Source organism: Stigmatopora argus, chromosome 15, assembly GCF_051989625.1.
Source record: "Stigmatopora argus isolate UIUO_Sarg chromosome 15, RoL_Sarg_1.0, whole genome shotgun sequence".
Classification (NCBI taxonomy): Eukaryota; Metazoa; Chordata; class Actinopteri; order Syngnathiformes; family Syngnathidae; genus Stigmatopora; species Stigmatopora argus.
The window spans coordinates 8,631,485-8,655,471 of NC_135401.1; the positions used below are offsets into that span (position 1 = coordinate 8,631,485).

General features: G+C 40.8%; 2 protein-coding genes across 5 annotated transcripts; both read right to left on the minus strand.

Moving 5' to 3' along the window:
- Positions 1 to 598: 598 nt before the first annotated feature.
- On the minus strand, positions 599 to 10,466 carry vsx2 (visual system homeobox 2). Of its 4 annotated transcripts, none has more exons than XM_077621754.1 (6): positions 10,088 to 10,466; positions 6,386 to 7,331; positions 6,086 to 6,170; positions 5,451 to 5,574; positions 2,042 to 2,222; positions 599 to 1,818 (listed from the first exon to the last, which is right to left on the minus strand). In XM_077621754.1, the coding sequence occupies exons 2-6, from the start codon at positions 6,819 to 6,821 to the stop codon at positions 1,451 to 1,453; spliced, it is 1,194 nt and encodes a 397-aa protein (XP_077477880.1). In that variant the 5' UTR covers positions 6,822 to 7,331; positions 10,088 to 10,466; the 3' UTR covers positions 599 to 1,450. The 4 variants fall into 4 exon arrangements, with proteins under 4 accessions (XP_077477880.1, XP_077477878.1, XP_077477877.1 ...); XM_077621752.1 differs by lacking the exon at positions 10,088 to 10,466 and having other exon boundaries at positions 6,386 to 7,021; positions 7,183 to 10,018; XM_077621751.1 differs by lacking the exon at positions 10,088 to 10,466 and having other exon boundaries at positions 6,386 to 7,053; positions 7,183 to 10,018.
- A 1,154-nt stretch (positions 10,467 to 11,620) lies between these two features.
- On the minus strand, positions 11,621 to 23,292 carry lin52 (lin-52 DREAM MuvB core complex component). Its single transcript, XM_077621588.1, has 6 exons — positions 23,183 to 23,292; positions 22,282 to 22,377; positions 22,161 to 22,198; positions 22,015 to 22,081; positions 20,965 to 21,048; positions 11,621 to 11,963 (listed from the first exon to the last, which is right to left on the minus strand). Exons 1-6 carry the CDS (start codon positions 23,214 to 23,216, stop codon positions 11,908 to 11,910), a joined length of 375 nt encoding a protein of 124 aa, XP_077477714.1. The 5' UTR covers positions 23,217 to 23,292; the 3' UTR covers positions 11,621 to 11,907.
- Between the last annotated feature and the right edge of the window lie 695 nt (positions 23,293 to 23,987).

Consider the following 23,987-nt stretch of genomic DNA (forward strand, 5'->3'; position numbering starts at 1 on the left):
ATATGCATCGATGTCAATTTCTGAAATTAGGCTAGACAAAAATATAATATTTACATATTATTTGAATAGATAATTATATCTAACAATTATATTAGGGCTTGTGTCTGTTTTGCATCAAATCTGTGCAGCTATTTCTTCCTTCCTTTGTTGGAAATATGCAATATTCATGTCAAATGTATTCCTAGGCCCAAATTGACACCAGGTTTCCACACTGTGTGGAAGTGGTCTTCCAGTAACTTGAGTGAAGTCAAGCTGTCAGTCTTTGGTTGTCCATAAGAGGACGGACGAGCGGCTTAAAATTGGGATGTTAAAGCGATTTCAAATGAGAGTTCCTCTGCTTATGGCTGCTTTCTCTTTCGTTTGCCCAGCCCTCCCCTTCCCTTCCCTTCCCCCTCCTCCCCTCCAATTTCAGATGAAATTGAAGGCTCTCAACTGCGACGGATTATAGGAGCTAACCCAGGCATGCAACCAGGAGGGTGGGGGGGAAAGGGAGACTCCAGGGGCTGTGCTAATGAGGCGAGCCATCAGAGCATCAACAAGTAGCTTCTGCACCGAGAAGTCGATTGGACCACTTGAGGCACGAGAAGACTGCGATGGCGGACACCAGAAAGTCACGTTTAATAAACAAAGGTGATTTCTTTTCAATGCTTACGAGTTTGGACGTAAAGTAACTCAAATGGTGTCGTGGAATACATCAGTTACAGTATATACAGCAGTGGTTTTCAAATTGGGGGTACACGCGCATTAAATTGAGTTCCGGATTTCTTACTGAAGTTAACTTGAACTGAAAACTTAAAAAGGGCGTGCTACCCAGGCTTTTAGCTCAGTGGTTAGGATGTTCAACGTCACGAAAAATGAGTGACATCAGGTTAAAAGTTGGCTATGATTGACAGCCAACATCGGAAACTTAAAAAGGGTGTGCTACCCCGGCTTTTAGCTCAGTGGTTAGGATGTTCAACGTCACAAAAAATTAGTGACATCAGGTTAAAAGTTGGCTATGATTGACAGCCAACATTGGAAACTTAAAAAGGGCGTGCTACCTAGGCTTTTAGCTCAGTGGTTAGGATGTTCAACGTCACGAAAAATTAGTGACATCAGGTTAAAAGTTGGCTATGATTGACAGCCAATTATGTTGACTTATTGTGTCCAGGTCAGGGTTGAAGAATGCTAAAAGGTACACAAGGGTTGTGATGGGATCTATGGATTTTTTGGGGGGTGATCCTGGACCCTAAAAGTTTGAGAACCCCTGATATACAGCATCACAAAGAACAACAATTACGTTCCTCTTCCTACCAGAGGGTCGTGGCAGAGTCACAGTTCAGGATGTAAAATGGAAACTTTTTGGAAGTAGACCAAAAAAAGTGCGCTTGAATCTTCTGTGTAGCAGTAAATTGTCCTCATGGGAGTCCATACACAGCTTGTTTGACAAGAGCCAATGAGTGCTCAGACTTCACGGGCTTTGCCTTTCATCCACGGGACTACGAGGGGTAGCGCTTTTCTCCCGCTCGTCCTCATCCAGTCTGTCGTGACAAACTGTCCCGAGCACTTTGGCGCTGTGCTCTTGCGCTTTGGCCCTGAGGGCGGCAATGCTGTTCTCTCTCAGTTCCTCTTTAGAAATGGCCAAGTCGCCGTTCGACCGCCTCTCCTCCGCCTCGGAGTCTTCGGCTCTCCGAGAGCTGGGCGGCGGTGACTCGTCACACTTGGCGGCCGCCGGCTGAGGGGGCGGCGGACTCTCCATGGACTTTTTGTGCATCCCTGCAAAGAGTTGCGGGCATTCAGATTTAGAATAGCGTCTGGTGATTGGTAAGCCATCTTGAACTGAAAACAGCAAGCAAAGAGGGTTGCGGTTTTAGACCAGGCACGAAAAGACAACATCAAGGAACAAGCTTAGACGATGAAGTTAGGTGCCCAGTGCACTGAGACCATTTTATGGGACAGAAGATGGCTTGGATGGAAGGAAGGAAGGAATCATCATGGAAGAAGACTCCGGTATTTTACGATTCAAGAATGAGGAAGATGAGGATTAAGGTTGGCTACCCACCGAGCAACCAGGGGGCACAGGACTCCATGATACCATCCTTGGCCGACTTGAGGATGGACTCGGGCAAAGGGATGGAATGTCTGACCATTGCCCCGTAGAGACCGTACTCGGCCATAACGGTGCTACGACCCCAGCACTTTTCTCTCTTCCTCCACTTGGCTCTGCGGTTCTGGAACCAGACCTTTAATAGGAAAAAGCACATTTATTAATAGGCTTGCATTGTATTTAACAGTCATTAACAAGGGAACTGTTTGAGACTGACACCTGTTTGAGGTTGAGAGGATGGACAGTCGTAAATTCCATTCGCATTGTGTTCAATATGTTAGTAATTGTTTTACACATTGGGCAACAAGCATAAGCAGAATGTGACAGCTGAGATATACATGAATGTATGAAAGCCAACGAGGTGAAATGTTGATTTTTATTTTTATGTTTTTCATCTTCTGTACCACCCATCCTCAAAAGGGTTGCAGGGGTTGCTGGAGCCTGCCCGCATTGAAGTCAGGAGAGTGAACTACTGCCACCAGCGTGATTCAAAAGCACAGATGCGAGCACTAAAGTCAGGTGACTGAACCTCTACGCCAGCCCAAGAGACCTGGGAGGGTAAAGTGAAGTAAAACTGAACTAGTGACTCACTCAAAATATTAGTATGAATTGTTCTTTATACTTCATACCACCACCAGTGGGACACTAAGCCGGCCAGTTAGGCTGTAGCAACCCTTTTGAGGGTAGGCAGTATAGAAGATGAATGAATACCTCATACTAATATTTTTACTGAGTTACTAGTTAAGTTTTAAGTGACATGAGCCTCTTAGTTCACTTGGGTTGCCTTGTGGTGTAGAGGTTCACTCACCTGACTTTGGTACAGGCAGGTGTGGTATCAAATCCCACATTGAAAATTAATGAACACTTTATACTAATATTTTGAGTGAGTCACTAATTAAGTTTTAAGTGTCCTGGACGACCCGCCGGGAGGCCGGCCTAGTATCTTGACAGGCAGGCCGGCCGTCCAAGACTCTGCACCGGCAAGGAGGCCGGCCATCCAAAACACTAGGCGGGCCGACCGGACTAACAGGGGGGTTGCTGCATTGGGCTCCCTAACTGGGGATGCTAGAGCTCAACCCAGCTGGTCAACAGTCAGTTGAGAGACAGACAACCATCGGCACTCACAGTCATGCCGCCACCAGCAGGATTCCAACCCACACCGGCCCACACCAAAGTCAGGTGATAATAATGATAATAATAATAATAATAATAATAATAATAATAATAATAACAATAACAATCGGACATAGGCTTTGTCATCATCATTGACTCGACAAAAGCCTAATTGTCATCATACCCAGCTGCGTATGACAAAATTGGTAAAAATTGGTGAGTGAACCTCTACACCACGAGGCGGCCCAAGAGGACTAGAAGGCTAATATTAATTAAAACTTAACTATAGATTAACTCAAAAAATTAGTATAAAGTCTTCAATCATTTTCGATGCAGGATTTGAACCCACACCTGCCCACAATATATTCAGGTGAGTGAACCTCTACACCACGAGGCCACCCAACATATGTCTGAGGCTAATGTCACTTAAAACTTAACTAGTGACTCACTCAAAATATTAGTATAAAGTCTTCAATCAATTTCAATGCGGGATTTGAACCCACACCTGCCCACACCATATTCAGGTGAGTGAACCTCTACGCCACGAAGCAACCCAGGTTGAGGGCTACCTGATAATTTTTTAAAAAAGTTTTACATCAAAACATTACAAGTGCCACCCTTTCCAAATGTGGATTTTCTCATCTCTCATCTCATTTTCTGAACCGATTTATCCTCATTAGGGTCGTGGGGGGTGCTGGAGCCTATCCCAGCTGACTCCGGGCCAGAGGCTGGGGACACCCTGAATCGGTGGCCAGCCGATCGCAGGGCAATGTGGATTTTGGTTTGTAAATATAGCGAGATGACTGAAAATTCTTGGGACTACTAAAAAAATTGGAAGTGATTTCCAGTGCTGCATCAATTTGGCAAGGAAAAATATCCAAAATATGACATCAAGGAACATCTGGACGCCCAAAAGAAAGAAGTTTCCACCGTCTGATTGAAAAATAAGTTAATTTCAGGCCCGATCGATGAAGACCAGGCGGGCAAATATCACGGGAAATTAAACTAGCAGGACACGGGGGAGCGGCGTTATTGACCCGCATTAATAAATTCAATGTAGTTATTTCATTTACGCCCATAACCCCCCCTCACCGCAGCTCCTGAGCCGCTCTCATTTAACTAATTACGCTCAATGAGCAAAAAATTGGGTGTTAATTTTGATTTAGCAGAGTGGAGCCAGGCCGATTTATTGATCCATTTGCATGTGGTATTATTTATTGGGAGATGTTGCGGGGGCCTTAATGAGAAACGAGATTAAAAGGCGGGTTGGCGGCGGCAGATGGATGGCGCCGGGGTCACGTAGCAATCTTCTCCCGCCTTGATCGCTTGATTAGGTCGTTAGTGTCTGCTTCCACACAACAAATTGTTTCACTTTGGGACTCAAGCTGATGAGAAACGAGGTGTCTTGGAGCGGTCTGGGGGAAGACATCACTCAAAGCTTGGCGAGAGATGAGCATCAACTTGCTCAAGTGCACAAGTGGGATACGTGAAGTGCAAACGTTAGACTTGAAAATTAAAAACACAAAACAAAAACAAACAAAAAAAGATTCAGGGGCTCACTAGTGTCATAACATAAAGGATACCTCGCTGGCTTTTAGCCAATTTTTAACTATTTACTGCTGTATGTGCAAAAATGTAATTAATATATTTTGTATATATACATACATTATGCCCGCCACCCTAATGAGGATAAAGCGGTTCAGAAAATGAGATGAGAGATGTACATTATGATGAATGATGTAAACAAGCACAGAAATATATATAAATGTTTACGTGTGCATGTATGTATAAATATACACACATTAATGGGTATATATATGCATGTATAATACACACAATGTATATATATATATATATATGTATATATGTATATATATATGTATATATATATATGTATATATGTATATATATATGTATATATATATATATATGTATAGATATACACATATATATATACACACGTACATATATATATATATATATATATATACATATACATATGTATACGTATACATATATATATGTATATATATATACGTATATATATACACACATATACATATATATACATATATATGTATACGTATACATATGTGTATATATATATATATATATATATATATATATATATATATATATATATATATATATATATATATATATATATATATATATATATGTATGTATATATATAATTTGATATTAGTGTCATATATGATCATATGTTTAGGTGTGTTTTTATGCATCTGACCTGTATTCTGTCTTCAGGCAATTCTGTTTTCATGGCCAACATCTCTCGTGCGTACACGTCTGGATAATGGGCCTCATTAAAGGCCTTCTCCAGCTCCTCCAACTGGTAAGACGTGAATATGGTCCTGATGGAATAGATGGATAAAAAATGAATCCACGATCAGTTCACACATTACGGTATATATTTTAGTTGAGTGATATTTTTTCTACACAATATAAATACATAAGAGCTAAACAAGCACTGCAAATTATTTAAATAACCCACATATAATCAGGGGTGATCAAAAACATAAAGATCACAATTTGATTTACTATACTTGAAATAAATGACATTAAATAGTAATTGTATTCAATCGGTATATTTCTTCAAGGCAAATGCAAGAACGCTGTTTATTATTCGCTGAACGTCTCCAAAACCATGGGACTCATCCTGGACTTCAGACGGAACAAGACCGCTTTATTCATTTCATATTTACTGATTTTTTTTTGTCTGTTTGTTGTCATTTGTGCACTACATAGTGAAAGCTTCGAATCTCCTTATACTTGTATAATGCCAATAAAAGCATTCAATTCAATAATTAAAGACATTGCCAAATATTTTTTAAGCAAATTCTCAATATTGCAATCACCACTAACCTGTGACGTCTTTTCTTGCGTTTCTTGCTTTGAGCTATTGAAGACTTGGATGCTTTTCGTTCACTTGAAGACAAATCTTCAGAGTCTACACAAAAGAAAATAAATCCATACATTATTTTCAGGCATCTTTTCTCAATGCATTTTATTTGTGAAAGGGGCCATCATTTAAAATTACAACCACAAATCAAAATGCACCCATTTATCAAAACAAATGTGCATTAATATTGTGCAGTGCGAGTAATTTTTTTATGCATCGAATTAATGTCGTTTTATTTGGTGATAATAAAAAGAGATACCCACCCGAGCTTACGGACTGCTCTGCTTCCAAGCCCCCCGCAGACGAGGCATTGTGCGGCTGCAGACGAACGTCTTGCGGGTCCAGCACGCCCTCCAAAAATGCAGGTTGTCGATAAAAGGCAGGAATCGCCGCGGTGCCGATTAATCCCATCCCGACCCCCATGCCGGCGTGTCCCAGCATGGATCTGGCCGCGATGAGGTGCGCCCCGGCCGGCAAGGAGCTGAGCGGACTCCTCGGGGCCGCCGACGGCTCCTTGTTAAGCCCCAAAATCTCCTGGATGCCGAACCCGGTGCACCTGCTGGGCGGGTGGATGACGGTGGCCTTGGCCGGTTGCTGCTGGTTGTTGATGCCGCTGCCCCCGTGAACACCCACGGGGGCTTTTCTGGTCTCCACGGGGTTTAAAGTTCCCGACAACAGCGCGCCTTGTTTGCCCGTCATTGTGGGTTCGGCTACGGCTGATTTTTGTTGTTGTTGATTTTTTTCCCTCCTGAATTAACAGGCTGTTCCCCAGTGCATGGTCCTCTGTGCACAAGTGCGTGCGAGGGGGGCTTCTTTACAAAATGGTCCCTTTATCCAACAGGTCCATACCGACGAGAGGCAGAGGCAAGCAGCCAATCAGCAATGAGGATTCAGGATTCCTGTGGATCATCATGGATGCTTTACAGACGCCCTTTTCCAAACACACACACACAAATACACACACTGCTTAAATCTTACTAGTCGAAAATACACTAACCTTTAAGAAATGATGTGCATTTAATTATTATATTTTCAGTTGGGGAAAAAACGTCATCCTTACCAAATTGTGACTTCATCACTGGTTTAGATCGTTGATGCATAAATGATCTCCAGATGCTTTGGCTGTGGGGGGGTTATTCATCATAGGCAAATAATCAAAGGCCTTCCTCTAAACACGGCAGGTGGACGGGATAACACTTGCCTCCGTCGCTGCATTCATGCGTGGGGGACCGATACGCGTGTTAATCCCACAGCATCAGATTAAAAAGCGGAGGAAGATCATACACATGTGGGTCGACTGGAAAACGGCCAAATCACATCAATTTAATAGTTTAATATCTATCTTTAGGAGTAGAACAATACGATTGCTGATTATTCGTGGGGGAAAAATGTCTAGGAATGTTTCATAGAATTGATGGGAAATTTGATTTCTTCTCATATAAATGCATGAAATTGTCACTATAGTATTCTAAAAATAAATAGCAATTCTAAAAATAATATCGGTTCATAATCTGGAATTAAACACACTCAGAAATGTTGTATTGCACCTGCTAATAAAACGAAGACGTCCCAAAATGGAAAAACAATACATTTGGATACAAAAATATGGAGTGTAAAAAAACACTACATCTATAAAGTTGAGCCACTTATAGCACGCCTAAATCAATTAATCTAGACTCTTGTCAAATAAAATAAAACCTGTAAAAATAGTCAAATAAATACTGAAAATGTAAAAACATAGATTTTGAGGGGTCGTTTTAAAAAAACGGACCCTTAAGAAAAACGGAAATTTGCCCAATTCAATTGACTTCAATGAGTAATAATAGGCTAATCCTGCATTATTCATTCAAAACGCATGCATGATGATTCAACGTAGTTTGACTGCAGTAAAACAGGCCTGCTAATGTGTTGTGACTCACTTGGCAGAGAGAAGGACACATCAATGCTTTGTTGAGCAAGCCGTCTATACTGTCAAGAATTAACAGCGCATTTAAATGCATGGCACAGTATTTATTTACTATAATACTGACCTCAGGTGCTCCATTCTCTTGGCATCCTTTGCATATATTACCATATCATCTTGAGCATATACCTGATAAAGAGCAATATTGACTCATACGCAGACCCGCGTGAACGCGCACTGATCCACTAACAAAGTCGTAATTCACATCAAACATTTGGAAATGAGGCGCTGATTTGGAGGCAGGAACATATTGCCGATCCAATTAGAGCTGGTCCTGTTGAAAGTAATTAGGGCCTATTTAGTGGAAATTCAATTAATGAAGAAATCAATGTTATTAGGATATGCTAATGACACATCAGCCTGTTGGGATCCAGTCATTTATTAACATGGACAGGAGGAGTGTGGGCCGCGTATGCCCCCCCAGCTCTCTTTTTGGTGCATCTATCCAAGTGACTTGTTTGTTTGTTTGTTGACGAATTGCAAAACTGTACAGTTTGTGCTAATCTCCTACATGAGCATGGCAACGTAGTGATTTGTATGGAGGAGATGCAGCCTAATAAAGCTCCAGATTAAGGGAAGATTTACAGTATCTGGTGTGCATTCTGGTGCCCATCAAAGAGCATGCAGATTAAGAAGTAAGCAGCTGTTGTGACTTTGGTTTTTAGATCACGGGGAGGGGGTCTTATTCGGGTCAAGAGCACGTTGATGGGTTGATGGTTAAAGAAACCCTAGGACAGTGGTGTCAAAAGTGCGGCCCGTGGGCCAAAAGTGACCCACTAGGTGGCACGATCCGGCCCGTGGGGGTCATTCTACTTGACGAGCACTTTGTAGCTCATTTATACTGCACGTAGATAATTAAATTATTTATTTTCAAGGGTTCTGGAAAACCAGATATTTTTGAATTGTGCGATAAAGTGCGTGGGAGTACGGAACTGTGCTCAATTTCCTATCTGCAATTACATACGTTCATTTATGCCCCCTGCCGTCAAAACAGCGTATTCAATCTCAGCCAATGAGTTAACAAGAAAGCTTAAAATGCCCTGAAACCAACAGGAAGTAACCTGGAAATGCCCCAAAATCAGCAGGATAAATCAAATGAACAAGAAGTATCCCGGAAAGTCCCACAAAATCAATAGGAAATGATCCAGAATTTACCGTAAGTGACCTTTGAGTCTCCTAAAATGGAAATGTAGAGAAAGAAGTAACGGAAAATTAACTCAAGTCACCCGCGAACCAGTGAGTTTGACACCCCTGCCCTAGCGAACGTTTCAATATGATGACAGCAAGCATGTGGCGCAGAGTCAGGAAGCAGAAGAAAGCGCTTGACTGCTTTCCCAAAGATAGTAGTCTTCTCCGCCTTACAAAAACACATGTTTTTGCTAGGTCAGGAGCTTTCTCATGGCCCTACCGCAATTAATGGCATGTTTTCTAGCGGGCCGTAGACATTGCTTAATTAGGCGAGGACTTGATTAATTTGCTATAATTGACGGCTAATTTAAGGACTAGGGGGCACATCGGAATGACATTTGTTGGGGCTCAGAGGGTATGTGGGGTTAAGGCCAGAATCCCCCCGCCCCCCCATGGTTGTCTGCCTTCATGTGCATGAGCAGTTCTGCGGACATTGACCCAGTCTAACGTGGTGACAGGCAAGCAGGCACCAGCGTGTGCGCCATATTGATGGTGTCAACACTGTGTGCAGTGTGTACATTCATCAACAAGCGTCTGAGGCCATCAAGACAACAAGGTCAATTTGTAACGGACTATTTCAGGAAATTGACCAGGAGGTGCTGAATTTCAGCCTAGAAGGATTACTTACATTATTTTTTTCCTAATGGGTAAAAACAGACGAATCCCTTTAGCTTGTGAAAAGAAAAAAAATGTAAAATGCTCACGATTTCAGAATTAGTGTGATTCCAATACTAGAGTATATGCACCGACAATAAATTTAAAAAACTATTTGCTACCTTTTTCTCCTTATAATATTAAATTGTTGCATACTTACCTGAATGGAATCATGCATCTTGGCTTGGTCAGACACCGCTTAACTTATTGGCTTCTCTTGACAGCACTAGACGTCCAATCTATTTGAAGTGGGGGGAATTAGCATTCACAAAATATACAACTAATAGGCAGAATTGTATCACAACAAAGTAGGCTCTTTACAAGGCAGTAGGATAAGTAAAGTAGCAAATATCAGACTATTTTGCAGCACCTCCATGTCATGTAATCCATTCCTAAAATCCAATGTAGGAAATGTCATTCGGATACAAACCTAAACCTGTGATTGATTAACTTTTTTTTTAACATATATAATACATTGTGAGGAGAAACCACGTGTCAAAGTGGCGGCCCGGGGGCCAAATCTGGCCCGCCGCATCATTTTGTGTGGCCCGGGAAAGTAAATCATGAGTGCCGACTTTCTGTTTTAGGATCAAATTCAAATGAAGAGTATAGATGCATATTACATTTCCTGATTTTCCCCTTTTAAATCAATAATTGTACTTTTTTAATCAATTTTTTTCTGTGTTTTTAGTTCAAAAATCATTTTGGATAATCTAAAAATATATTTTAAAAAAGCTAAAATAAACATTGTTTTAGATCTATAAAAAACGGAATATTCAGGGCTTTTAATCCGTTCTTTTAATCCATTTATATATAAAAAATCTAAATATTATATCTAAAATGGTCCGGCCCACGTTGACATTAAAGCGGCCCGCGAACCGAGCCGAGTCTGACACCCTTGAATTCTAAACCCACTCGTGTAAATAGTTGGATAACCTATAATAATTGCCAGCCATAACCTTGTGCACAAATGGTGATTGTCCAGAATCTAAAATGTCTCGAAAACTGCAATGTGAAATAAGAGTCCTTTAGGGTAAAAAGTGAACGACTCTAGAATACACTCTCAAAAGTACTGTACTCCACTCAGTGATATCAAAGAGACGATCGCCTTTTTAACCCCGTTGGGCTGCTCCTGTGAGACAGAGCATCTCTCTGAGGCCTGCTAAATCGTACAAATGATCCGTGTTGTTCAGATGGGTGACCTGGGTGGGTGTGGGAGGTGAAGTCACCGAAGCAGAGGCGGCCTCTGTCCGTGTGAATCGGAAAGACGATTGGGGGCTTATTAGAGGCCTGGGGAGAAGTGTAACTTGTTGGCAGCGAGCGGCCAGAGACTGAGCGACATCTCCAGCCGGGAACAGTCAGAGGCATTGTCTTACCTAATTATGGTCGACCAACTTCTTTTTGTTTCCCGTTCGGCATGCCTGTCTGATTCTCTTTTTGCCTGACCGCGCGCTCTGACAATGCTGAAGTGTGCTAATTAGAAGAGAAATGGTCCTAGTAATTATGTCAACTCTGATTAAAGGTGACAACAATGAGCAATATTATTTTTACGCAATGTTTTGTGTATAAAAGGACCTTTCTTCCAAAGCTCATTAAAGGAAAAGCACTGCACCGGTGGCTCAGGCAGACGCTTCTTCCTTTGGTGTCTGCGCCAAATTATCGCCCTAGTTAAAGATTTTCTTTCAAAGCAAGGTTGTGCAGATTTTAAATCACTAAATGGACATTTTTTATTCCAATTTTTTTTGTTTTGTTTTTTTCAATACCAAAACAAGCAGCAACATTTATGGCATCAGGAAACAAGAGTATAAACAAGGATTGAACCAAGGCGGGTCTCCTATACTTTAGTGCAAAGTATATTTAAAAAAAATGATTTTTCGTCTTTTTTTCCCGTCCTTGCTATTTTTTTCTTAATAATTATTGTTGAACAATACTTAGTTAGTGAGTCGGAATGGAGGGAACTGTGGAAAAATTCATTTCATGTCACTTCTTTGGCCTCCCCAAGATGTTCAGGAACTTCCCTCTGGTCATTTCTCTGGCTGAAAATGAAAAAAGAAGAAAACCATATTAAAAAAAATGTGAGAGAAATTAAACAATGAGGCAAGTTTGTACCGAGCAACTTCTGACTTTGACTCCATCCATTTTTGTTTCGCACCATTAGTGATGCAAAGCATGAATTTAATAAGAGCGGTGTCACACTGGGAAGGTAATATATACAAACATCTGTTCACTCACAACATGGTAAACAACATGAAAAAAAGGAGCCTTGTGATTCACTTGATTGCCTGAGCGCTCCAACGTGTGTGAACATTATGTATGTATGCAAAGCATCGAGATAAGAGAGCAGAATGTAGAGTGGGGAAATGTCTCTATTAACTTGTTCACGTCATTAAAGCGCATGATCACGTCCGAAATAAACGATAGAAAAAAAGTCTCTATAAAAGGCAAAGCTCTATAGTCCATCAGGCTTGTCGGAAATACTAAATGTAAGCATTTAAGGGGAAATTTATATCAGTGAGTTCTTGAAGAAATATAGTGATACCTTGACTCAGGGAACTCCAACTTCACAAAATGTTGGGGGGCTATTGAACTTCAGATACTTGAATAAAGTGAACAAATATGGGTTAAATATGGATTAAATTTTGTCTTGACATTTTATTAAACCAGGTAGTCCGGTGAGCAATGTTCCCAATTGCACTACTCTCGTCTTCTCTGCGCACAGCAAATCATATGGAGCGCACAAAATAAAATCCTTTTTTTTTTTTTTAGCTGTGAGGCCGACGCGCGAACCACTCATCCGCCGGGCCGCCCATTCATAGACATTAATCATTCCATTTTATTATTATTAAATCATTTATGTGTCGTAGACATACACCTGCTTATGGCAGGTGTGATACTGGTGTGTGCCCATAACGAGCAATGATGATGTTGCTCACACCGGTACTCGGTGTGCTAAAGGAGGTTGTCTTTCTGCCCAGACAAACAAAAAATTAGAGGGAACATTGCCGGTGAGGGTTTAATGCCAGGTTCGGACCTTCCTGTGTGGAGTTTGTTATGTTCTCCCCGAGCTTGCGTGGGATTTCTGCAGGGACCCCGTTTTCCTCCCACAACGCCAAAAGATGCACAATTGGCTTGTTGAACAATCTAAATTGTACCTAGAGATGAGTGTGAGCATAAATGGTTGTCTGTCTTCTTGTGCCCTGAGATTGGCTGGCCACCAATTACGGGTGTCCCCCGCCTGGTGCCCGAAGTCAGGTGGGCTAGGGTCCAGCAACCCCCCCAACCCTTGTGAAGATAAGTGGTACCGAAAATGTATGAATTTTGTTCAACTATTCTTTTTATTCATGAGTAAATAATATATTACAATTTTACATGTGATTTCTTTTAGCATCATGAAAGAGCCTTCCTCCAGGTAGAGTCATCACTCTTTGTTCAAGAAGCGAAAAATCTCTGCTACGGTGCTTTTATGAGCTACCGAGCTGGAATTACCTCCGTGACTTCATTTTGCACATGACAAAATATAAATGTCCCCGGCATCAGATTACAAAACGACATTAAACAGAATGTCATCCACCTTCATAATGCTTGCGAGGGACAACTGTCTGCTGCTAAAGAGACCCCTTCCCTTTCCTAATGAAAAAACTGGATCCAATTGGTAATTCTGATGAGGTGCTTAGTATGGAATTACAATGGCGCTCGTTCTCACGGGCTTGGCGTCACCTTGAGGCGTCTGCCATTGGGTTAAAGACGATGCTAATTCAAATGCCACAAATTAATTTTGCACTTTGCTATCTCTTCTCATCGCTGGAACATCTGGGGCACAGCTGGATGCACGCAGGACACGTCTGATTGAAACAGTCGTCAAAAGGGTTGAACGCAATTACACTGAAATGACCCCAAACTTGCTCTTTCGTATCGGTAGCCGTAATGGTCGCTAACTGTCCGCGGTAGGTTATATTAAATGTGATCACCCTTGCCTCTCGTCTTTTCTTGAAATTCTGATAAACCAAACCACACCCCCCCTCCCGGATAGATGGACTTGCCACGCCTACCGAGGCCCCACGAACCCCCCAGGCCACTGGGCGGCTCATTAATTGCAACTCACTGCATAAATTGGTGCTTTAAGTCCTCATGTGAAGCCTATCAAGAAACATTGACTTTCAAACAGTCTGTCATAGCAAACAAGTTATATGTTGTCCTTAAACCAGGGGTGTAGAACTCAGTTTATTTTTCGCACGCCCATATTCAACTCAACTAGATCTCATGTGGGCTGGACCAGTTTATTTTTGGCCCAAAAATTTAGTAACTTACTGGCTGCCATTAACAAAGCAAGATGTCCAATCCATTTTGGTCGTCTAGAACTGTCATGAGCAAAATGCAGTAGTGTACAGTCAAAAATCACAACATTCTGGTTTGGAAAAACACAATGATTCAATTCTGTGAGTAAACTTTGAGCGACAACGTGCCTGTCAGAAAGAACAACACTGCGAGGGTTCGAACCCGCGGGCCACACGTTTGACACCCCTGCTCTAAGCCATGTCTTCATTGTAGCAATTGTTTGTGTAACAGTAAAAGAGAGGTAAGTAATCTATGTGCTAATAATTAGTCTGCAGAAGGTCCCCACCTTGTGGACTTCCTGTGTGTGGCTCCATTTTTTTTACCTAGGTCTACAATGTCTTGTGTGTCTTGTGTCTGTCTTGCTACTGCAACCAAGAAATTTCCCGAATACGGGATGAAATAAAGTTCTAACCTAACACGTGAAAGTGTGAGTATCAGTATCTATCTTGTTTTATGAATGCAAATTCGATTCTAATAGATAAATTTTTAAATTTTTTTTATTATTATTATTTTATTTTATTTATTTTATTTTATTTTATTTATTTTATTTATTATTCTTATTTTTTTATCCTTGTGAATCTTTGTATTTTATGTCTTGCAATGCTATTAAGTGAATAAATCATACATTTGATTCTAATAGCAGAAATGAAAAAAAACCCTGTTCTATTTAGATTGCAGGCTCCGTTTGAAAGGCAAACAAGTGCTTAAAAAACAAAACAAATGATGTAAAAATGATGAAAGGTCCGATCTGACAAGCTACTCGACAAACAAACTCCAATCACAATCCTTCACCATGAAGATGGACATACACACACACTCGCAATGTCATACAACAGGCGAGATCAATACTGATTAGAGGAACTTAGAGATTTGTTTAGTTGATTAGAAAGGTCAATTACTAATTTTGCACTAAGTTAATCAGCATCTTGTTACTACTGCCATCCATACAAAATGACACCTTATGGATTGCCAGGGCTTGTTCTTTGCCCTGCTGATTTGGCGCCATCTCATTATCATTTAACTGGTATGTGCTTCCATCAGGGGAACTGTAGACTGTATGCAATTACTGACACCATATATTGCTTTCAAGTCGTTTTTTTCTTATAATTTCCTGCAAGGAATTAAGGGCAACTGCCAATGACATGCTGGGACTCCAAAGATAATTTGGACTTGATTAGTTTAAACGTCACATATACAAAATATGCATTCCATTTTCAGTAAAAGATCATTTGCTGTCAGCCCTCCCATCAGTGATGGGAAAGAAAATGTTGATTGGTGCACACCAAGTTTAGCCACACTTTTTTGATGGCTACACAAAAACCCTCCTGGATTGAATTTATTTTCTAGATGTTCATTTATCTAGTCATTTAAGTGATGCATGACATCCGGGGATTCAAGTTTAAAGTTTCTGCTCAGTTGCAAAGTGTTGTCAAAGTAGGGACTGACTGTTTGTGTGGTACACAGTGTGTTGTAATCATCTATAGAAGTGAAGATTAAACTATATATGTGCAAAAAAATGATGAATGTATTCTGCTACTATGTAAAAATGGGTTTTACAAAATTAAAAATGCCCGGATGGAGCGACACCGAGAAATTCAGTGTCACAACGGAAATGTTTTCTGTGCGCCGTGCTGCATGAAATCATTTTCATTTGGAGTGAATCACAAGTGGTTGGAATGTAAATGAAAAGGCAACAGTGCAGTGGAACATCTTACTTCCACGCATTTATGGTGATTGATCTGGGTGTCATTGTCACAGGCCCCCCACCTTTTTTCGCCTGCAATTCCCCAGTGTATGAAATGAGAGTAATCATCACCCCACCTTGCACCACCCTGGGCAACACACTGCAGGACCCCTGTTAGCCCCCGAGACAGATGACCACCTGGGTTAAGAGGAGTCCTGGACCCCGGCCCAATCTGCCCCGATTCACTTTCATTAAGAGCTACGAGAACTTATCTGACCCTCGCTGGCCATCTCCAAGTGCTGCTTAGCTATTATAGCCTTGTAAGCTTTATTTAATGGGTTTAACATCCACTTTCGTCACCCCCCTCCCTTTGAGGGGGGGGGTACACAGGTTTTGAAACACACAAGCACTCGGACACATTCAAGCCCACCCCACCCGCCGCCTACACCTGACGCTCATGTTTGTGTTGAAAATTCAATTACCCACTTATTGATACTTCACAGGGATATTTAAGATGCAGACACGAGCTGTGATTTCCCAAGGGAGCCACTGGTTCCTCTTTATGTCCTGTTGGAAGCGAGGAGGAGGGGGCGGGGCTTCTCTTCGGCGCATTTTCCGTCTCATACACGCATCAAAACAAACACACCTGCACCACCCAGCCGCGGCCTCTTCCTACGGCTGTTCAAGAGGTGTCCTTATTAATAGGCAATCAGTCAAGAATCATTCATTAAAAAGCCTAAAAGGTTTTACACCCTCAGTATGATTAGCTGGGAAGGAAAATTCAATGAATTCCTAATGCCTTTATGGAAATGAGGTGTCATTTCCGATCTGCTCAGGCAGGCGGCAGGCAGGGAGAGACGAGAATCCGTGCATGCACGTCTTTGCGAATGTGTGTTTGTGTGTGTGTGTGTGTGTGTGTGTGTGTCGGTGTGTGTTCATAAAGCTCTTCTCCTTTTCACCCAGTGCCAACACTGAAGCTGTCTGGGATATGAAAAGGCTACCGCAGACGTTCGTTCGGTAGGAAAAGGCTTGCCAAACTATTTTTTTTTCCCCCAACAATGGACCACTAGAATTGAAATCATACAGCAGTGGCAGTGATTTTAAAAAGCTCACAAAAAATGCTGCCAGGAGAAAATGGGAGAGTCAGGTTATGTAGCAATCACACAGCCATTTAGAGCATTGAGCCCATGAAGGAATTGGCTAGGGGTGAAAAGATAAACCTGGCATATTATGGGTGGTAAAAAGGAGCGGGGGGAAAGGGCGAGGAAGGGTATCCTTATTCAGAGGCTGTCGGCATGGGCACTTCATAACCGCCCGTCCTTTGGTCAGCCCGTCCTGACGGATTGATGGCGGTATATTAGCGCCAGTTGGGCCGAGTGAATGCAATCACTTTCAACGGTGATGTGCTTCTAATAGGCCGGAGATGGATCTTGGGGGTGCGGCGGAGGAGGTGCCGAAAGCGGGGTCATTAGGAACTGTCAGGAAAGGGTGACCTTCAAGCTCACCTTCACATATGTAAAAGCAACAGGGGTCGGCGAAAGGTGGCATTGAGATGAGGAGAGGGGACGACAGGTGCCCTACTTGCCCACTTTTATTCTACTTGAATCAAATTGAAAATTCAAGGTTGGCCTGGTATCTACTTTCTAAACAGGAATTCAAAAATTGTTGGGTGTAAAAGAAGGTCGGTGAAAGGTTGTTAGGAGTCTTATGAGCAGGCATGGGAAACATGTAGAATGCCACAATGTAACAACTACGAATGGGCATCAATGTCACAATAGAATTAAACAAAGAAATCATGTTATTTTTTAAATTGTTTCAAATTTGTGGTTATATTATAAAAAAAATCAGACAATTATTTTATTCTAAAAACTATATGGCTCTTTTACTTTTGTAAGATATGTGCATACAGTGATGCGTTCAAGACCTCCGAAATTTTGAAACTTGCATTTCATGCAATCTGATGTAAAATTACTTTTTTTTAACAATAATAAAATGCACATTACTATGCAGATCATTTTTTAAAGCATTGCAATAGCGTACAATTACATGGAAGAGTGAATTCTGTGAGCACATGCTATATATTATGATTATGGTCATGAAACTATAATACATTCTTTACTGATAATGGGCATTTTCAAAAAAAAAAAGCCTAAATAGTTGTTACAAAAGAATCTGGAAGTGACGAAGTTTGTGTAGGAAACTTCCGTATTTAGTCCCGTTGCAGCCCTTGTAGCAAAACTCTACCAATTAAATCTTTAAACTCACTCACAATGTGCTTACAAGTCAGTTTAGTAGTTTCCTCAAAGCAGTTAACTTGCGAGTCTATCACTATTCTTTACAGATGTAACTGACCTTCTACTGCAACTAGACACAAATGAAAAGAAATACCAATAAAGCATCAGAGCCAGGCCTAGAAAGTCTTAATTAAAAGCATGTTTAAAGTTAGAAGGTTGGAGGAAGCGATCGCCTTGAGGACAGAAGAAGGATAGACTACCATCGTCATCACCTCGGTAAAAATCAGAAGCGGAGGCCCTTCGGAGCGTCCCAAAGGAACACTCAGCTTTCAATTACCTCCAATAACAGCACTTATCAGAGCATGAGCTTTCCCTCGAGACGCGAGGCCTGCTGCCCACACTCAGTGGCCCGCGACACAGCATTCATCACGGGGAGGAGTAACAGCTGGGCCCGGGGAAGAGGCACGCGTCAAGCCCCAATGGGAATAGACCGGGTCGGCGTCACGCGGCTATTGTTGGATGCGCTGGTGGAAGTTGGCCAGGGAGGGGGCGCCCATTGCATGCATGCTGATGAATTAACATGGGAATAGGCGGGAAAAAAAAAACATCAACAGGCACTGGGTTGCTATATCGTAAGCTCAAGGGAATGGTTTTTATGTGTTTTGTTAAAGGCTGGCTCAGGCTGCTCTCTCACTGTAGGCTGCTGGGTGAGTTTTCACAACTTGATTGTGCCCTGCCCATTAACCAGCTTCCTTTTTTAATGGGCCACATGCCTGGAGGGGGGATGGGCAGTAAATCCTGTCCTCTCGCCCTCGCTCTGCCGCGCTCTCGACAGAGTCTCGTTTACAGGTCCTGAGTAAGGACCGGCAACGTGATGAAAAAGTAGCTGAGATTTACAAGCACTCCCCTGACAGCCAGGAAAAGGAGAAAATTAAACCAGAGAGCCTTAAACAGGCCCCCCCATTACAGGGCAACTCTGACAGCAATAACAACCATCATTGTGTGCCCTCAAGTACGGCTACATGACAGGATTGCAAATCTTGGCGTTGTCGACGTGCGACGGTGAACATCTTTACACCAAGTGGATTACGTGCTCCTCTAGGAATCAAAAGCTTCACAATGCACATGAACGGAAAGATCATCTTTACCATTCCTCAGTCACTTCGGGACAATGTCTCATAATTATTTCGTGGGACGATATGACATATGAGGCAATTTGATGTACATCTAATTACAAGTTTTCCTTGGTTGCCGTTCAATAGTTGTTATCCGACATTAAAAATGTTCATTTGGCTGTTCACGGTTTGCTATAGAGGGCTTATTGATGGAATTATTTCACACAGATTAATATTGTTGCAGTGCAAACATGTAATCGATTACAATCACATTTAAATGAATATTTTTCAATGAAATTGAAGCAAGAGAACAAATATTCACCTGATAAAATATTTCAATTCAGGAATCTAAAATTTACATGAGCAGCTATGATAGACCCTTTAAAGCACGTGTCAAAGTGGCGGCCCGGGGGCCAAATCTGGCCCGCCGCATCATTTTGCGTGGCCCGGGAAAGAAAATCATCAGTGCCGACTTTCTGTTTTAGGATCAAATTAAAATGAAGAGTATAGATGTATATTAAATTTCCTGATTTTCCCCCTTTTAAATCAATAACTGTAATTTTTTAATCATTTTTTTCTGTGTTTTTAGTTCAAAAATCATTTTGTAAAATCTAAAAATATATTAAAAAAGGTAAAATAAACATTGTTTTAGATCTATAAAAAACTGAATATTCAGGGATTTTAATCCAATTCTTTTAATCCATTTATAAAAAAAATCTAAATATTATATCTAAAATGGTCCGGCCCACGTGAAATCAAGTTGACGTTAAAGCGGCCCACGAACCAACCCGAGTCTGACACCACTGCTTTATAGGGCAAGTGATATCAAATAAAAAAATGTAATGAAAGCATAATTTTTGTGATAATTGAGTAGTTTTTCAAAAATATATAAAAAAAAATTTTTTAAGTATACAGTGTGTCACACCTGAGTATAAATTACAGACCCGGTGACTTGTAGTCTGGAAAATACGGTATTTTAAATTGAACCCAATGTAAGGAAAGTGACTTTTTCTTTAATTAAAAAACGAAACAAAACCAACAAAAAAAAAATCAATAAATAAAAACATAACCTTATAATGACTAAATTGTGGAGCCTTTTGGAAAGATTTCACTTCTTCCCTTTTATTAATACCAAAAAAAGCATTCGGATATCTAAATTCATTCTATCCACTGCATTTTAGAACATGTTTAAAATCAAGTGTTGCTGGCTTGTGTGAAATTTCACAGGGAAAGTAAACCATGGTTTTCTCATCTGAAAATTTTGAGCACTTAGCTATTGCGCTCTAATCCACACTCTGGTGGGATTATGACAATGGAGGTAGTAAAAGGGGAAGGATTATAAACTAGATTTTGTATGCATCACATGAATCGGGCACTTGTTCGAGCCATGCTTGTGTTACTGACATTTCCAAGTGTAACAAGATTGACCCAAATCTCTTATTTTGACGGTTAACTTGTCAGTCATCTGAGTGCAGATGCTTATTTCTACCAAGAAAAATGCAGTAGACAGTACTTTTGCGATTTGGATGTAGCACGCGCCATCTAGCGGCCAAAAACATTCGAAAAATGTCTCCTGAATCAAGTTTAAAGCAAAAGGTGGTTTCATGCCTGCCCCTGGGTTATTATTATAAAAGGTTTACAAATAGATTGAGTTTTTAATGGTACTTACATTCTTCTAATCCCAGTTGGTATGCAAGGTTCTGAAGACCTTTGACCTTCTCCATCAGATTGGCTGTTGTCAAGCTGCCCAACTCTGCAAAGGTAAATAATACAAACATTCAATCTGTACAAACTGTTAATTGTCTATATACACATAATAGCTACATGGTCATAATCATTATATTTGTTTGCATCAAATTATGAATTAGAGAAGATCTTTACAAGTCATGTTATTAGGCTTTCATCTTTTTTCATAATTATGGTAATTCCCAACAAAATGTTTCAAATTTCTTTCTTCTGTCCAATAAAATTATCCCACATTGATGACATGGATTTTTAACATCCTCAAAACTACTGCCACACAAACATAGTGAAATAAGACAGGTCAAACATGAATGTGCCAGTCAGAAAGAAGACAAACATATTTTATAAAATGTAAAAATATTCCATGGTGAAATAATTCCAGTTAGGATATAATTACTGCTGTAAAATACTTAAAAATAAAACAGGTTTAAATTTGACTAAGATTATATTAAAGACATACAAGGGAATACGGGGCGGCGCGGGGGATGAGTGGTTAGCGCGTCGGCCTCAGAGTGGGGGACCTGGGTTTAAACCCAGGTCGGTCCACCTGTGTGGAGTTTGCATGTTCTCCCCGGCCCTGTGTGGGTGACTCTGGTTTCATCCCACATTCCAAAGACATTTGGACACTCTAAATTGCCCCTAGGTATGAGTGTGAGCGTGAATGGTTCCTTGTTTCCTTGTGCCCTGCGATTGGCTGCCCACCAATTCAGGGTGTCCCCTGCCTCTGGCCCAAAGTCAGCTGGGATAGGCTCCAGCACCCCCCACAACCCTAGTGAGGATAAAGCAGTTCAGAAAATGAGATAAGATGAGACAAGGGAATATGGAAATTTACCTTTTTAAGTGTGTACAGCACGAGTCTTTCAGACAAGTGGGAAATTGTTTACCTTTTCAAAATAAATCCTGTCTACTGTAACCATTTTAAGGGTACTTTTTAGTATCTCTGCTTTGACACTTTTCTCTTATATAGATGAATTACCTTTTAACATCTCAATGTCCTCACTCTCAAGATCAGCCATCCATTTGGGTGGGGAATTTGTGAGGGGCTGCAAAATAGGGAAAAACAATTTGACTGGAATAATCTATCAAAATATCAAAAGATGCTTAAGAGAAATTGAAGCTTACATTTTTACAAGATGCAGCAAATTCAGCAACTCCTGGCACTGTGAAAATAGGATTAGTATTTAAAATGACAAGGTAGATAAATCAAAGTCAATGCAAAACAGAAGAGAGAATTAGGCCTTACGCTGTTCGGGCCAAAGGTCAGGAGATGCTCTGTCCAGCTTCTCAAAACTGAGCAACGAGGTTTCAAAATCTTCACCTTCTGGGGTAAACGGTTGATCTAAAGGGATTTAAATTTTTAAAGAACATTTTACTACAGAGAAACACATTGTTGTTCTTCATCACTGAAAAAAAACGGACCTTTTTTTACCTATACTTACTGTACAATTTTAATCCATCAATTTTCATGAGTCTTTGATTGACCCTCAGGATTATTCTTTATCATAATTGATCGTGATTTATTGCATATGTCATGTTGTTTCCAATAAAACACTTGTTTGTGATGTATTACTTTAAGGAAACTGCTTATTGTTGTGAAATGGCTAAAACTCACATTTTTGACCCCTATATATTTACATCAATGCCTCTGCATTTGAATATCAATTTCTGATTTTAGTTCAGCAGTTTGGAACAATCAATTCAAAGAAAATTTGTGAAAAGTACACTATTTCAGTACAAGCTAGAATAATATTAATGCATAATGAGTGTAATCAGTGAAGCAGTAACTTTACATGAACGACATATATCAATGATAACTCGAATATTTATGCCGATATTATGTATCCGACGCTGCAAAACGATAGTGTAATTCCCAATTTAACCTTAGAAAGATCTTATATTGTTAGAAACATAGCAAAAAACACATTTAGCTGTTTGCTTGTGTCAAATTTCCACTGCTTAGTTAGTGTTTTACAACATTGGACAAACATTAAGTCCAGTTGAGGCAATCGTTTGAAACGGTGATCTGAACGGCACCAATTTACACTGACTAAGTACAATTTGACTCGTTGAGACGATCGAACATAAAGAATTACGAAAATTCAAAGGAATAAGCAGAACGCCTTGGTAAAAGAATTGGAATTTACCTCCATTTGGAGACGCCATCTTCGAATTGAACATGTGACTAAAGTCAACCAACAGCAGCGACTGTTTTTAAATCGAGATTCATAATGTAATTCTCCTACCTGCCTCTAGAGGTTCCCATTGAAAAACAAAAGTTTCCCTAAACTGTTATAATATTTATTTTAAATTTCAGTGACGGTAGTACTCGGAAATGATTAAACTACCTACTGATTGGTCACAATTTACAGAGCCCCAGATGACTTCTCTACGTTTTTTGTATGTACTAGGTTGGATAATTTTTTTTTAATTACAAAAACTGGACCATGGTTTTACAAGTTTTCCGAATAATCCCATGGAAATTTAATTAATCTCCACAATGAGTTAACCTATAATGCATGTTTTGTTAGGGGAATGTGCCACCCAAAGACATGCACTGAAACAAGGGAAATGAAATGAGTGGAGCGAGTGGTTAGCGTGTCGGCCTCACAGCTCTGGGGTCCTGGGTTCAAATCCAGGTCACGCCCATCTGTGTGAATTTTGCATGTTCTCCCTGGGCCTGCATGGGTTTCCTCCGGGTACTCCGGTTTCCCCCAAAATTCCAAAAACATGCATGGTAGGCTGATTGGACACTAAAAATTACCCCTAGGTATGGATGTGGTGTGCACGGTTGTCCGTCTCCTTGTGCCCTGTGATCGGCTGACCACTGATTCAGGGTGTCCCCTGCCTCTGACCCTGGAGACAGCTGGGATTGGCTCCAGCACCCCCTGCAACCCTAATGAAGAGAAAGCGGTTCAGAAAAAGAGATGAGATGAAAACTGCAACACAAAG